The 17,279-nt window shown below is 36.6% G+C and overlaps 1 protein-coding gene across 1 annotated transcript in view; it reads right to left on the bottom strand.

The window, feature by feature from the left end:
* DNAH6 (dynein axonemal heavy chain 6) overlaps nt 1-17,279 on the bottom strand; it is a gene marked incomplete at its 5' end in the record, with an annotated part of 237,936 nt that overhangs the window by 216,856 nt on the left and 3,801 nt on the right. The window contains 2 exons of the mRNA XM_080813644.1: nt 7,384-7,643; nt 11,196-11,372. Of these exons, the coding sequence (XP_080669770.1) occupies nt 7,384-7,643; nt 11,196-11,372 (437 nt within the window). The remainder of the gene's footprint in view (nt 1-7,383; nt 7,644-11,195; nt 11,373-17,279) is intronic.

Genomic DNA, 17,279 nt, shown 5'->3' with positions numbered 1-17,279 from the left:
TGAAGACATTAATTGTAAGTTCTTTATATTAGAATAAGAAAAATAACATACAAGTTATTCAGGGAAATATTCAATACTGAATTTGATAAAACCTCCAAATAAAGCATAGCTGATGAGCAACCACACCTGGGACTAAACTTTTTTGAACTAGCCACCTGAATTTCTCATCTAGACATGATGAGTGATCTGTTCAAATTCTTGACAGGCACCACTACTGAGAAACTTTGTTTACAGAAACAGTAGACAACAAATGGAAGATGATTTATTGCTTTGTCTCTCATGGTTGGAAACTCCCTTTTATATTAAGTAGAATTTGGATAATTTGTTCTCTTGAAATTGTGAACCAAATGTACCACCATTCTTTAATTCTAATAGCCTTCCTTTTTTCCCCTTTGATAGTGCATTGTTGAAATTTCTTGTGAAATGCAAGTTGACTTAAAATTTAAACATTTCCATATCAAGTATTTCAGAAACAACGGTGAAGCTTTCTCTGATACACAGATTACTCTATTTGACTGAATTTTTCTTTAGGTTTAAATCCCCAAATTGTACACTAGATTGTACACTACAAATTGCTAGAGAAGCATTTTAAATATCATTTTTCCAAACCTGAATTCCAAGATGTTTTGAATTCTTAATCTTTGTCAGTACATGTTGACACACTTTCAGGAAGATCCCTAATTTTTTATTAAGTTCATTCACATGCTCAAATGTCAATTAAGTAATCCAGTTATGAAACCAAGAGCTATCCACTAAACCTGCACAGTTAAATTGTTTGCAAAATACTTTCTAATTCGTGACAAAAGTTTTCCTTTGGATCATCAATGCATTTAAATCTGAAACAACAAGAAATGGTATTGTGCTCATATTTTTTTGTTATGTCTTAGACCTTATTGTAGTCACAATTTTGATATTTAATTTGAAATTCATAACTGCAAGGAAACATTTACATATGGGCATTCCTTTGCAAATAAAATAATTTATTACTTGAATGTAGGATTGTCAGAATAAACTCTAGATGTAATATATATTTTTAAGAAGCATTTCTATAATGTCTCATTTGCCTTAACTATTTCATTGCCAGCAGCGTCTCCCTGCCAACAACAAAGTTCTTCCAAACATTTCACTTCTGTGATTCTACATATTACTGTTATCTAGCAGTTACTACTCACTATAGGTTTATCAACATTCAATAAAACTCCTTTTCTGCAATAAAATTTTAATAATGTCCTGGAGTGTGTTAATTAGTTTCTGTTATCTGATATGTTGATCTGGTAGTCATATTTTTTTTAAGTCAGGTTTATTGGGGTACAATTTAAATAGAGTAAAATTCACTCTTTTTTTTTTTCTTTTCTTTTTTCTTTTTCTTTCCTTCCTTAATGTCCATCACCCAGTTATCCCACCTACTAGTAGTATTTTTGATAGATTTCCTTTGCTTTTCTGGTAACAAATAGAACCAAGAAAATGTCCATATAGGCTATTAAAATTGCAATTCTGCAATAGTGAGTTTTTCTGACATTAGATATTAATTGTGTGTTCTTGCATTCCTAGATTAAGTTTACTGATGAGATGTTAATCTAAAAACAAAACTTGGTTTCATATTTTGTTCTTCAATATGCCTCAAAAAATTCAAATCCTTTTCTGGGTAGGTGAATATCTTTTGGTAAGGTGTTGATACAACTTCCTTGGAAGTACTGATTCATTTGATAACATTTCCATACAAAGAGGTGTTTAGGCAAAGGATAGAAACACTACTGTGATTCACAAATCCAAGTTTGAGATTGTTCTAATTATGTTGCCTAGTTTACAACCTTTTTCCCTTTAACCACTGTGTTTATCTCATAGTTCCCATAATTTTCTAGCTTTAGCAATAAACTCTCAGAGAAGACATAAATAAATGCAAATATGTCTATGAATTAGAATAATATTACTAAAATGTTCATACTACTCAAAGCATTGTACAGACTCAGTACAATTCCTATTAAAATTCCAAAGGCATTTTTCACAGAATTGGAACAAATAATCCTAAAATTTGTAAGAAACCACAAGAGAATCCAGATAGCCCCAGCAATCTGAGACAAAGCAAAACTGGAGATATCATGCTCCCTGATTTCAAACAATATTACAAAAGCTAAACTAATCAAACCAGTATAGTATTGGCATAAAAGCAGACACACAGATCAAGAAGACAGAATAAAGAGTCCAGAGATAAACCCTGTATATATGGTCAATTATTTTATTACAAAGGAGCCAAGAATATACAGTGCAGAAAGAACAGTGTGTTCAGTAAATGGTGCTGGGAAAACTGGACACCCACATGCAAAAGAATGAAAGTGGACCACCATCTAACATCCTACACAAAACTGAATCAACATGGATTAAAGACTTGAACACAAAACCTGAAACCATAAAACTCCTAGAAGAAAACATAAGTGGTAACATAAGTCTCTCCTTGAGACTGGTCTTGGTGATGATTTTTTGGATTTGACACCAAAAGCACAGGCAACAAAAGCTAAAATAAACAAGTGGGACTACATCAAATTGAAGACCTTCTACGCAGTGAAGGAAATCATCAAAATGAAAAGGCAATCTCCTGAAAGGGAGGAGATATTTGCAAATCATATATCTGATAAAGGATTAATATCCAAAATAGATAAGGAACTCATATAACTCAATAACAAAAAGTCAAAGAATCCAATTAGAAAATGGACAGAGGATCTGTATAGCTATTTTTCCAAAGAAGACAACAGGCACATGAAAATATATGGTCAACATCACTAATCATCTGGGAAACGCAAACCAAACCACAATGAGGTATCATCTGACACCTGTCAGAATGGCTCTTATCAAAAAGACAAGAAATAATAGGTGTTGGCAAGGATGTGGAGAAAAGGGAACCCTCTTACACTGTTGGTGGGAATGTAAACTGGTATGAGTACTAAGGAAAACAATATGAAGTTTCCTCAAAAAACTAAAAATACAGCTACTATATGATCCAGGAAATTCACTACTAGATATCTATCTGAAGAAAACAAAAACACTAATTCAAAAAGATATATGTACCCTTATGTCAACTGCAGCATTACTTAAAATAGCCAAGATATGAAAGCAATCCTGAATCTCCATTAAAGAAGATAAAGATGTGGTGTGTGTCTGCGTGTATGTATACATGTGTGTATACATACACGCAGACACACACATGATATATATATACACATATATATGCATGTATGTATGTATGTATGTGTGTATATATATACCTCTCTCAGCCATAAAAAATAATGAGATCTTGCCACTTGCAATGACATGGATGGACCGCTAGGGCAAGTAACTTAACCATTTTGTAACTCATTTGTAAAACAGAGGTAATAATTGTATCCATCTTATAGTATTTTGTGAGGACTTAATGATTTACATATATACATACTTTGCCTAGAACATAGCAACCACCAATAAATCATTTTTTATGATATGCAAAATATGGGGATTCACTTTAGTGTGCTCTCATACAATTCTCTAGCCAACTGTCTCCCCCCATACCTCATGGCTACCCTTCAATTCCAGTCACTCTTGTTCAAGCTCTAAGTTTAACAAAACAGGATTATTTTGTCTTGATCAATTCCATTCTCTGTTCTCTGTGCTCTTCATGATCTCCCTAGTTCCTGATCTTTTTGTGTTTGTTTGTTTTAATTTGAGAGAGAGAGAATGAGAGAGAGAGACCATGGTGGGGGGGGGGGGGCTCAGAGGGAGAAGCGGACTCCCCACTGAGCAGGGAGCCTGACATAGGACTTGATCCCCAGACTCCAGGATCATGACCTGAGCCAAAGGCAGTTGCTTAACCAACTGAGTCACCCAGGAGCCCTAGCTCCTGATCCTTTGCCTCGCTTCCTTTTTCCTCACAGGATTGCTGACCAGAGTCACCAGTACGCCCCCTTGCTGGGCAAGATAACCTGCAGCATATAGTTGTGTGCTTACTCAGGTTGATATTCCAGCATATTTAGACATCTCCTTGAAGCTTATTCCTGACAAAATTGTTATACCTAACACATAGCACTACAGTGATATTTTAGAACAAACTTGATAAAAGGAACTATTTTCTTACTTAGAGGCATCATGATAGAGATAAACATAATAGAACTGCACATCTGATGTTTTTCACTATACTTGAAAAATATGCAAAGGCATTATATTTTATCAAATTAATTTTTTCTTTTTTAAGATTTCCTTTAGTTACTTGAGAGAGAGAGCACACGAGCCCAGGGTTGGTGGGGAGCGGAGGGAGAAGCAGACTCCCCACTGAGCAGGGAGCCCAACGTGGTACTTGATCCCAGGACCTGGGACCATGACCTGAGCTGAAGGCAGCATCTCAGTTGCCTGAGCCACCCAGGTGTCCCTTATCACATTACTTTTAAAAGGAGTTTAGTTTAACATGTCCTTATCTCGTTGACCCAGTATTTCCTATTTTTAACTTCAAATTTAGCTGCTTCCAAGTTTGTACCACCCAAATGATTATCTTTTCATAACATTTCTGATATCTGGAGTTCAGGCCAGGGAGAAAAAATTAACATCAACCCTAACACATAAAAAACTATGATTCCAACTCTGTCTTCTTAAGTGAGACCTTGCATATTCCCATCAAGCATCATGACTATCAGTCCAAAGAAGTATAAAACATCAACTCAGAGGGCACCTGGGTGGCTCAGTGGGTTAAGGCCTCCGCCTTCGGCTCAGGTCCAAATCCCGGGGTCCTGGGATCGAGCCCTGCATTGGGCTCTCTGCTCCGCGGGGAGCCTGCTTCCTCCTCTCTCTCTTTCTGCCTGCCTCTCTGCCTAGTTGTGATCTCTATCTGTCAAATAAATGAATAAAATCTTTAAAAAAAAAATACATCAACTCAGTTCCCCAAGTAGAAGTGCTCATTAGTCTAGAAATACCATTAATTTCCTGAATTGGACAAAAGCACAGTTTCCATATTCATCTTTCAGATTTTGTCTTGTGCTAGTAAATAGATGAAAATCATTTTACATTTGGCAAAATTTTACTCCTCTCATAATGGGGAATGAATTATCACAAATGGCATCTCTTGATATCTGGGTTATTAGATAATTTTTTTAAATAAGAGAAAGCTATGAAAATATTTCACATATTAATCAAGAAGTATTAAAAATCAGCAAATAAACCATTTTTGCTGATCAGTCACCACTTAAGATCCATAACCTCTTCTTCAAAAACTTAGAAAGAACTAGTAAGGCAGCTGTGGGAATGACAATACTATTGAAGGGATTTTTTTTTTTTTTACATCAAAGGGCTTTAAATTCTATTGTATGTTAATTCTCCATCTTAAAAAAACAAAACAAAACAAAAAACATCACTCAACCCCAATTCTCCTTTCATCTACCACCTCAATTCTTGTTTATCTTCGGTATCCCAAAATTAGTAGGTCCAAACCCAAACTCCTTTTTTTCCCCAACAAATCTGTCCCATCCAATCTTCCATGTCTCAGATAATAGCACTCTTCTTGCTCAGTCAATGGATCATTAAAGTCATCCTGGACTCCTCTCTGGTTGTCCACCTTGCATATAGTCCATAAAAACATCCTGTTGGCTTGACCTTCAAACTTTTTTCCACTTTTCATCACCTCCACCTGGTTCATCTCTCACCTGAATAGCCATCAAATTGGTCTGTTTCAGCCCTTGCTTCTCAGAAGTCTAATCTCTACACAGCAATCAGAGCAGTCCTTTTCAAAAATGTAACTCAGATCATAACACTTCTCTGCTTGAAGTCCGTCCATGGTTCTCCACTTTTCTCAGAGTAAAAGCTAATATTCATACCATGGCTAGAAAGCCCCTTCATGATCTGTACCCTAGCTCTCATTCACTCTACTGTGGTCACATGAGCCTTCTCTTTTCTTCCTGTCTATGCCAGGTATGCTCCTGCCTTGGGATATCTGTATTCACTTTCCTGCTGTCTGGAATGCTCGTTTCCCCCTCACCAGCATATCATTCACTCTTTCTCCTTCCATTCCTTACTCAAATGGTAGCTTCTCATTGAGGCCCACCCTGACATCTCAGTTAATTCACAACTTCTTCCCCAGAACTCCCAATCTCCTTCACTCTACTCTCTTTTTTCCTCTAATACTTATCACCATCTAGTGTTCTCTGTAATTTACTCAGATACTGTGTTTATTATTGTCTCCTTCCGCTAAAATGTAAGCTTCGTGAGGGCAGCGATTTTGATCTGGATGGTTCAATAGCGTATCTCTAGTACCTAGAACAGTTAATGCTACAGAGTGGGTAATCGGTACATTTTTGCCAAATGACTGGATTCTTACAAGCATCTCTGTTCTTTCTTCAAATTATTTCTCACTCTAATTAAGCTCTTTGAGATTTATAGTAAATCTACCATTTAAATATTTTACTAAAATGTTATTCTTCTCTCCCTCCTTTTTCCAGAAGGAGAGTAGTAGAATTTAAAGATAATACTGGCTTTCCTCCATTGTTGTTTACCTGACTCAGTCAAAACTACAGTGCTGCATAAGGGAGAATAAGAGAATTCTTAAGAAATCTTTATTGTCCCCTGTAGCAGAGAATGGGAATTTGGTGGTAAAGCTAAACTACTGTCACCTTCCCAGGAAAGACTATCTTGACAGCTGTTATCAATCCAACTAAACAACAATGGAGGAAAGCCAGTATTATCTTTAAATTCTACTACCTGTTGTGCTGAACTTTAAAGCAATTCATAGGGGCACCTGGGTGGCTCAGTCAGTTAAATGTCTGCTTTGGGCTCAGATCATGATCACAGGGTCCTGGGATCCAGCCCTTTGTCACTCCCTGCTCAGTGGGGAGCCTGATTCCCCCTCTCCTCCCCCTTGTGCTCTCTCTCACTATCTCTCTCTCTCAAATAAATAAAATCTTTTTTAAGACTCACATTTGTATGATTCTTCTAATTATTTCAACTACAAATGTATTTAATAATAATAAAGAGTATATGTGACTGTGTATTACTAATCTGTATAAATACCTTAAGTTATCAAGCTCCTTTTATTTCTAAAAAAATCTTTATCTCTACTAAGGAAAGTTGAAATAACATATAAAGCAAATCATGTACCTACTTTTTGTATCTTGCCATCTTCTTTTCTCAGTAATCACAAAATATCAAAATTATCTTTGGAATACTGGTTAACAATAGATGACACTATATAATATAGAAGAAGCACAACAGTGCACTACTCTGTAACATTGTTGTGATTAAGATTCATTTGTCATCTGATGATAACCAAATTTATATTTGACATTTATCATTAATGCCCAGCCAATTGGGGCTACATTTGAAATCTTAATTGAAACTGTTACTGTTTAATACATTGTTTTATAAAAGATAACTCACCTGAGATTATATGTATCATATTCAATGGAAGACGTTGGCACTGCAGGGATCATGTAAAGAAATCCAAGATGTTCATTTTCACGTATTATTTTAGTGATTTGCAAGGGATTACAAATGTTGGCTTTAATGACTTCTTCCCGGTCATGGAAAACGTACTTAGGGTACGCTGAGGAACTAGTCCCATAGAGACCTCTTCTTCCAATACCGGCATGGGACTGTTTAGCAGAGGGAGTGACCATCTCAGTAGAGGGCCGCTGGGTCTAAACAAAGCCAATTTTTAAAAATATGAATTTTTGCAAAAAATAAAGTATAAAAAAATGACAAAGTATTAACCTCAAGCACTAGTTGCCATACTGTTTGAGATGTTTGGATTCAATGGCAAACATTTTTGAACAGAAAAATTCAAATTATTATAAGGCAGGGTTATATTCCTTCCCAGTACTCCTTATCCAGGTGTCCATCCCCTTTCTCAACCCCCCAGCATCACTCCATTGCCACCTTCTCTCCTTTAATTCTGTGTTTATTACAGAACACTACCAGCTCTCTGGGGTTCTCGGGAGCCCAGCACTCTTCCTGCTCAGTTGTTTTGCATCCGTCTTGACTATGGCCTCTCCCTTCAACCTCCTCACCTAGTTCTGAGGACCTTAATGCTTTTCAGTGAGTGAAATCTATCACAGCCGTTATCCTAGCTCATAATAAAATTCGTTTTAGTGAATATAAGGGGTGGTTACATTGAGTATTGGGTATCATTATATAATAATAGCTTTGGAGAAGCCTACATGCTACAAACTCATGATTGTCTGCTCTGTAACCAGTGCCTCTCACATTAAAATGTCCGTGTGAATTCCCTAGGCGTCCTGTTAAAATGCAGATTCTGTCATCAGTCTGGGGTGGAGCCTGAGATCCCGAGTTTCTAACCTGCTCCCAGTTGCTGCGGAAGCTGTGGACCACCACTGGAGCACCAAAGCTAAGTCCCCACGGTGGTCACACACTTGAACTTTGCTCTAATTCCCCCGTTCCACTGTCTGTGCTCTCAGTGCCATTCACACTCCTTTGTTCCTCCCAGTAAACGCTGGGGCAGCATCATATATACCCCCTCCTCCCACGGAGGAGGTTGATAACTACATTTCAGGAAATTTGACACTAACTTCAACTGTTACTACCTGGTCCCACCAGTAGAGGGGCAACTGGCATCCTGACAAAAGAATCACCATGGCAGAACTGCTTTGTTGAATAACTGATGTAAACATATAAATGATACCTTTATTGCCTATGAGCATAACTAACAGAGGCTACCATTTGTTTCTTTCTTTCTTTCTTTCTTTCTTTTTTTTTTTTTTGGAGATTTTATTTATTTATTTGACAGAGAGAATAAGAGCGCACAAGCAGGGGGAGTGGCAGAGGGAGAGGGAGAAGCAGGCTCCCCACTGAGGACTTGATCCTAGGACCCTGGGATCAAGATCCGAGCCAATGGCAGATGCTTAACTGACAGAGCCACCCAGGAGTCCCGGGGCTACCATTCCGAGAGAGACTGATAAGCACAATCCCTATGAAACAACATCCCCAGAAAGTTTGTATTCACAGATCCCATCTTTCTCCCTCTCTCATTAAATACACCCCAATGAATAGTAGGAGTTTCAGACAAAAATCCTAGGAAGTTTAGAGCTGAAGAAAATAGATCTTTGAACTCAAAAGATAGGATGTGCTTTTTCAACTTAATGGCCAGGGCCAGCAGCAACAACACTGTTTTCTTATATAAAAGAATAGGCCAAACCAGATACCCCTAAACCAGAGAAAATACACATTGTCTTCTCCTAATGTTTCAACAAGGGCTAAAGTCAATTTTAGTATTTCTATGGGACTAGAGTATTGATATTTTTAACAGAAAATGCATGTATTTTCTTTATTAAATCCTTCAAAAGTTTTAGTGCCTTCTAAGTACAAGATTTCTTCAACAATAAGCCTATATATTTTCATCTGAGTTCTTTTTTCCAGTTATGTAACTCAGTGCAAAGATATGATTTGATTTAAGCAGCCATACAAGTTCAGATTTTGTGGGGGCGGTAGAAAAAGAGTGAAAGAAGTATGTATGTATGTATGTGTGTGTGTATTTAAAGATTTTATTTATTTATTTATTTGAAAGAGCGAGTGTGCACACTTGAGCAGGCGCACCAGTTGAGGGAGGGGTGAAGGGAGAGGGAGAAACAGACTCCCCACTAAGCAGGAAGCCTAACACAGGGCTCAGTCCCAGGACCCTGAGATCATGACCTGAGCCAAAGGCAGACACTTAACCGACTGAGCCACCCAGGAACCCCAGGAAGCATTTATTTATAAAGTATAGAACACCTGTAGTGTTCTCTATGCTGGATGTCCAGTCCAATTTAAGTCAATCTTCCTTATTTACCAGAAGCAAAGCCTTCAGCTGCCTTCTTTTATCTCCCAGGGAGTCCTCACTGGTATATTTCCATTCTAAACTCATTCTGAGAAATCAATATCCCCCCAAAATGACCCTCTTTTCAGAATAAATACCCTTTTCTTTTTATATGGAATATCCATTTCTTCTATGTTTCCCTATAGCCCCTAACTCTTACTGAATTCTTGACTTAATTACAACTACAACCAGGTATAACACACAATTTAACATTCCCTTTTAGCGCTCTCCCTTCATCCCAAATGTGCATAATTTCATTCCTCTCCTTTAAATTGAAGATCATGATGCCGACTTTACATCAAATAAACTAATTTATGGGCAATCAGAACTTTCTTGGCCTTACCTAAGGTAGCTTGCTCTCCTTTCCTATTTTAGAGAAACAAAATTAATTGAGGCTTTATAATTTCATACAACTGATCATGTAACATTCTTTGAGGGTGATCTCACCCACACCCACAGTGAGCCTCCTTCCAGTCAGCTTCTCAAACCCACCGTTCTCCCACCTGTCCTGCCTTATTAACTTTCCATTCATTCCTCCAAGCCTAGTGCCATTCCCTAGAGTGGCATTTCCTTCACTGCCCCTTCCCTTCACCGCCAGGTGCAAGCATTCCTTTCTATTCAGTTCCTCACAGTTTGTACCTTAAATGACCAACGAGAGCTCTGACTGCACCCCACTGAGTCTGAGCGCTCACAGAGATTCTGCAGTCTTCAAGGGTGGAACCTGTCTTCATCTGTTCCTCTCTGCTACTCTAGCCCAAAGCCTGAAAGACACTAGCACTGAAATGTTCAACGGGTCTCAAAGGATCCTCTCAAAAAGCTCGGAGAATTCTCAGCTCTGTTGGCATTTTTACCATGAGTGTGTCCACATTTTCTTCTGCTTCTATTCCTCTGTTTAATTATCCACAGCTATTAACAGAGAGCTGTGCTCTGGTGATTTCTCCCCAGAGCTACTACTCACTTATTCCTTTCAAGGCAGCATGCCACTCTATAGCTTGCCAATCACAGAAGCTGTCTTTCTAGCTGGTTTAGTTTCTATTTTGTTGCCCTTCACCAAGGTCTTCAAAGATTGTCATTCTGGGTAATAATGATGAAAATTTCACAAAAGATAAAATAAAATTCAAAACACTATTATGTCTTCTTTAACATGCAAGACAAGATCAGAGGACACTGAACAGATGGTGCAAGTTTTCCTTTATGATTTTCCTCTGCTGCCTAAATTTTCCTGGAAGAAGAACTGAGAAGTACGGTATTCCCCAAACACGTTGTGCAACCTGATAGAAAAAATTTTTGCAACTATTCTTATGAGTTATAAGAATGTTAGCAATGTTATAGGGAACTAAAATTAAAGTGAAAGGCTCAATTAAGTACTTTAATAGTATACCTTTATTTTCTTTGCCGCAGGATCTCTGTGTTCAGGATACTGAATAGATACTTTGGCAGAACCTCTTTCTTCACTGCTTCTTGGAGATTTTGTGATTCCAGAAGTGACTAACTGAAGTCGGTTCTTCTCATATATGTATTCTGGCCTCTTACGATCTTGGTATGCTTTTAGCACTGGCTTTTGGGAATAAAGAGACATGTTAATCTTTTTAATATTAACACGAGCTTGTCTTATTCTTTGGACTCTACTCTTGCTGGAAACTGATCTCCCTGGACTAAATTCCTATTGAAGTCATAAACATTGTGGTAGTTATCATCATGGTCTGGCTACAGTCTATCACTACACTAAGACTTTTCTATTTGGTTTCTATCAATTCTGTCCCTTAATGACCAATGAGTACTTCTAGGAGTAAGGTTCTGACAGAAAAGGCTCAGAAGCATGAAATCACATATGCAATAACTGGGCATTACAAGCCCCCACCATTCACTACAACAGTTATTGTGAGAAGGACTGTACAATCCTCACACTCTACCCAAAAGTCATTAATCAATTTCCATAGCCACAACTGACTGAAGATCTAAAAGAAATTGTGGCATAAATAGATAAAAGAAATTGTGGCATTATATTAGGCTGATCAAATTTCAGATTAAGGCAATTAAAATCCAGCATTCAACATGATACACTAATGCAAGGAATTCACCATAAGTCTTTACGTTTCTAAGCATTATGATTTTAGCATGATAGCTAATCTCTTACAATTGGAGTGAGAAAAAAATGGAGTAAGCATAGGAATCAGCTGTTTAAATTACATTTAGTTTTGGCTAAAAATCCCTCTTGAGCCATTCACTGAAGAACGGAAAAAAAACTACATAAATGAGGGCAGGAGGATCTCAGCTATATAACAGTGTAGAAAAGAAACACAGACCAGAATCATAAGGTACGAAGGGGGAGAAAAGTTTCTGCACAGCGGGTGAAACTGTCGACAAAATGAGAAGGCAATCTACCAAGTGGAAGAAAGCATTTGCAAATCATATAGTGATAGGGGGTTAAGACACAAAATATATAGAGAACTCATACAACTCAATAGCAAAAACAAAATAATCCAATATTTTAAATGGGCAGAGGATCTCTATAGACACTTTTTCCAAAGAAAACATACAGATGGCCAGCAAGTATATGAAAGGACGCTCAACATCACTAATCATCAGAGAAATGCAAATCAAAGCCACAATGAGACACCACCTTACACCTGTCAGAATGGCTATTAACAAAAAGATAAGAAACAAGTGTTTGTGAGAATGGAGAAAGGGAACCCCATCAACATTTACTAACACAGTTCATATCTTTTTATCTTGTGTATTACAACAAAGTATTGCATCTGTATTTTTACCACTTTTGTCTTTTAACCTTCAACTAGCTTTATTAAATAAGTGATAAATCCACCACATTTACATTAGATTATTTTGAATTTTATTATATATTCACCTCTAGCAGTGAGATTTATATTTTCATGTTTTCCTGTTACTAATTATAGTGCCCTTTCATTTCAGCTTCAAGAATTCCCTTACAATTTACTTTTAAATAACAAAGCAACAAGCGTATATGTATATATAAAGAGAGAAAGAAAGCAAATATGGCAAAATACTAACAATTTTTGAATCTAGGTAGATGGTACATAAGTATTCATTTTACTATTATTTCAACTTTTCTGTATATTTGAAACTTCTTATAGTAAAACGCTGGGAGAAATTGAATTTTTCAAATAAACTTGCAAAAATACAAAAAATTAGATTATTGTTTATTCTCTCAGATGATTTTATTGTTTACCTAAAACACTTGAGAAAATAAACAAAAAACTAGCACAAAATTAGCATCCAGATATAAAACCTGTTTATAAACTTAAAAGTAAGTAAGTAACACTCATGGTCATGGAAGAAAAAGCAAACAAATAAAATTCTATTTTGTTCTTGACTTGGAAAATTAATTATAATAAAAGTCAATATTAAGTTAACCTATAAACTTAATATGATCCTGATAGGATGTCTTAGAGATTAGACAATCTGACCCTAAATTTAATACATAAAAATAAATTTAAAAGAATAGCCACAGAAGTTCTGGGTGGAGAGAAGAGTCATCAATGACACCAGCTCTGCCGGATATTAAAATGTTTTAAAACTACAATAATTAAAACTATGTATTCTGGACACATGAATAGGAAAACAGATCAATGAATCAGAATAGAAAGTCCAGTAATGGATCCCAAAATATTAAAGGGAGCTGAGTCTATAATAAAGGTGATAATTTTAGGAAAATGATATTATTCAGTAAATAATAATGAAATAACTGAGTAGCTGTTGGGAAAAAAGTTGGATCCTCTCATTCATTACACTGGGAAAAATTCTGAGTAGATCAAAGATCTAAATGGAAAATAACAAAAATAATAAAAATAATCCTGAAGTAATTTTCAAAGAGAAGTATCTATGACATCATTAGATAATTTTGTCTCTAAAGTCTTGCTAAATGGAGCACCTACGTATTACACAATATTACGTATTACATAAATTACTCAATTACATAAAAATTAGGAAAACTTGAAATTTTTATCATGCTTACCACAGGTAGGGTCTTATTTCCTAATACATGAAGTGCTCATGCAAATCAATAAGAAAAATACCAACTACCCAATTAGAATATAAGACATGAAGATTCATATATTTCACAGACAGAAAAACAATAACTCCTAAACATATGGAGAGATGTTCAACCTTATTCAAAAAAGAAATTTAAATTAAAACTACTCTGAGATAGCATTTTTCTTCTACTACTGAAGCAACATTTACTAATCAAAATTACAAACATACATATGTTTTGAGTTGGCAATCCCATCTCTAGGAAGTCTGCCTACAGATAGAAGCTCACATGTATGAGATGACAGATGTCCAAGATTATTCACTGTAACACTGTTGTCATAAAAATACTATTTTAAAAACCTAATCTATAAATTTGGGGCTTGCTAAATAAATTATGGCATATTCATCTGTGATAGGATATTATGATCTATAAAGAAAATTGGTATTAAAAACTTTTTGAACTGAAATGAAATGATCTCCAAGCTACGTATTAAACGAAGAAAGCAAGGGGCAGGAGAGTTTGTTTAGTATGCTAGTTTTAGGGTTATACAGCATAATACATCTCTGAAAGCATACATAACACATGCTTATCATTCAATTGGTTGCCTCTAGAGAAGGAACCTGGATGGATGAGGGACAGTGGAAGAAAATAGACTTTAACTGTGCAACCTCTGTACATTTTTAAAATGAATTACTTATCTAAGGACAAATTTTAAAGTTTATATGAAAGGATAACTATCTAAAACAGAGAATATACACAAAATAGGAATAGTGAGGAAGCAGTTGCCTTCTACTTATCAAAATAATGTTAAAAAACCACTGTGACCAAAACAATGTGGTTAGATCAGTAGAGAAAAGAATCAAGAATCTGTAAGTAGGTCTCACCAGATATGAGAATTTTATACATGATAAAGGTGATGTTTTAATTTACTAGGAACAACATGGTGCTTACAAAACATTTTGAAGAAAATGAAATTAGTCCCTTTCCTCACATCAAATTTAAAAGTTCACATGAATGAAAGCTTTAAACGTAAAGCATAAAAATAAAGAAGAGTAAAATGGGAGAAAATGTGGGGAAATGCTGTCAACAGAATGAGTATAAAATGGTGGTCAATGGAGAGAAAACAAAAGCCCAATACAAACAGAACGCTGCAATTTGGATAAGAACAGGACCCATTAACACAAATCACATGGAGAGATGATTAGCAGCAGCCCATGTGAGGGTGCAGTTTCAGCCTTCCCAATCAGGAAAAAAAAAAAAAAAAAGACTAGAAGATGCTGCAGGAAAACCTAGGAAAGGGTAAAAGTGAAGTTTAATTTAGGCTGCACATAAGCACTGGTTTGGGAAACTGGTCCCCAAGTAAAATGTGTTTGAATCAAATCAAATTACATAGATATACTTCTTTCTCTTCAACTCCACAAAACCAATCATGGAACTCTATCCCAAAAGAATCTAAGCACCAGTTGGGATGGATAATACAATGATTTTGCTGAACCACTGTGAGTATTTGCAGAACAAACTTGCCGAAAGAGAATGAATTAATAAATTATGGACTATTCATGCAATGCGATACTTTAATGGGAAAAAGAATGTTACAGAAATATCATCTGAAGGGCCTCTGGGTGGCTCAGTCAGTTAAGACTCTGATTCTTGATTTTGGCTCAGGTCGTGATCTCAGGGTCATGAGATTGAGCCTGGTGTCAGGTTCCAGGCTGGGTATGGAGCCTGCTTGGGACTCTCTCTCTCCCTCCACACCCCGTGCCAACCCCACCACCTACTCCCCCACACACACTTGCACACTCTCTAAAAAAAGAAAAAAAGAAATATCATCTGACCTTGAAGAATGTATATTTAGGTGTAAAGAGCAACATGTAGAGTACTATATTTATATTTATGTTTTAAGACAAATGTCCAGAAGTCTAAATATGTATTTTGTGTGTGTTTATACATTTGTATAAAACTGAATGTGGGGAAAAGCAAGAAGTGATACACACTAGATTGTTGTTAACCTTAGATAACATAGACAAGGGGCTCGGAGATGGGAGAATTGTTAGGGGAAAATGTGGAAGAAGAACAGAAAAGGGAAAGGGGGTGGGAGGGAGGAAGGGAGAGAAAGGAGGAATGAGGGGGAAGGGGCAGGAGGAGGAGAAGAGGAAAATGAAGGGGAGGAAAAGAGAGAAAGGGAGCAATCATAAAAAGAACAAACCATAGTATTAACTCTATACACACCAAACTACAGATACCCGTACACATGAAATCCATCACTTGAAAACAAAGCTACTTTCTCTCTGCATGATGGAAATTCAGGTCATTTTCACTTTATTCCTTATTATTTTTAGTACTGTATGAATTACCATATTTATGAATTAGTTATATTGCTCTAGTCATCTATTATTAGTACCTAACAAACAGCCCCAAACTTAATAACTTAAAAAACACCTCCATTTATATTGCTCAAAAATCTACAGTTTAGGCAGAACTCATTGGGGACAGCTTGCCTCTGCTCTTCAGAGCATCAGCTAAGACAGCTCAAAGACTGGGGACTGGAATCAGCCGATGGCATGTCCATTCACACGTGTGGCAGGTGATATGGGCTATAGTCAGGGACTTGTTCAGATGACATCTTAAGGAGACCTTTGTAGTCAAACAAACTTACGTAGTCTTGCCATTTGTTTCCACCACATTCCCTGTATTATTTTAATAACACCTATCATTACATGACATTGTTCAATCTATTTATTTAGGGTTACTAGCATGTCAATAGGAATCTTGTCTGCTTTGTTCACTGCTATATTCCCAGAGCATGGCCCAAAGCCTGGCACATAGTGGGTACATAATAAATATTCAATATACACGAATTAATTGCACTGAAGACAAATAGAACAACTTTAATCATAAAGGGTTAATGGTACACTTTTGCCAAGTGAAGGTAAATATGTTACAAAGAAATAAATGTGAAAGGTTTCATACTAAGTCCATGGGAGTAAAACAATAAGTAGACCCTGATGCCCCACACATGTAATGCAGGCACACAGAATGAACTCCCTAGAAGAGACAGCAGAGGTCAGTGCCATAAGGTAACCTAAAAATAAAAATAACAGATCAGAACTATGGATGCTCAAGAATGTTTTCCTTCAAAAGGAATGAGTACTGAAGTTTGAGAAACAATGGAGTAAGGATTATATTCATAATACATATTTTTTTCAAAACTCATAAACTGATAGGGGAAAAGGTAAGCAATCTGATTGTTTTAATATTTTATTTATTTATTTGACAGAGAGGGAGAGAGATCACAAGTAGGCAGAGAGGCAGGCAGAGAGAGAGAGGGAAGCAGGCTCCCTGCTGAGCAGAGAGCCCAATTCGGGACTCGATCCCAGGACCCTGAGATCATGACCTGAGCTGAAGGCAGAGGCTTAACCACTGAGCCACCCAGGTGCCCGCAATCTGACTTTT

This window comes from Martes martes (assembly GCF_963455335.1).
Source record: "Martes martes genome assembly, chromosome: 9".
NCBI classification, from domain to species: Eukaryota; Metazoa; Chordata; class Mammalia; order Carnivora; family Mustelidae; genus Martes; species Martes martes.
This window is presented reverse-complemented; position numbering and strand designations above follow the sequence as displayed.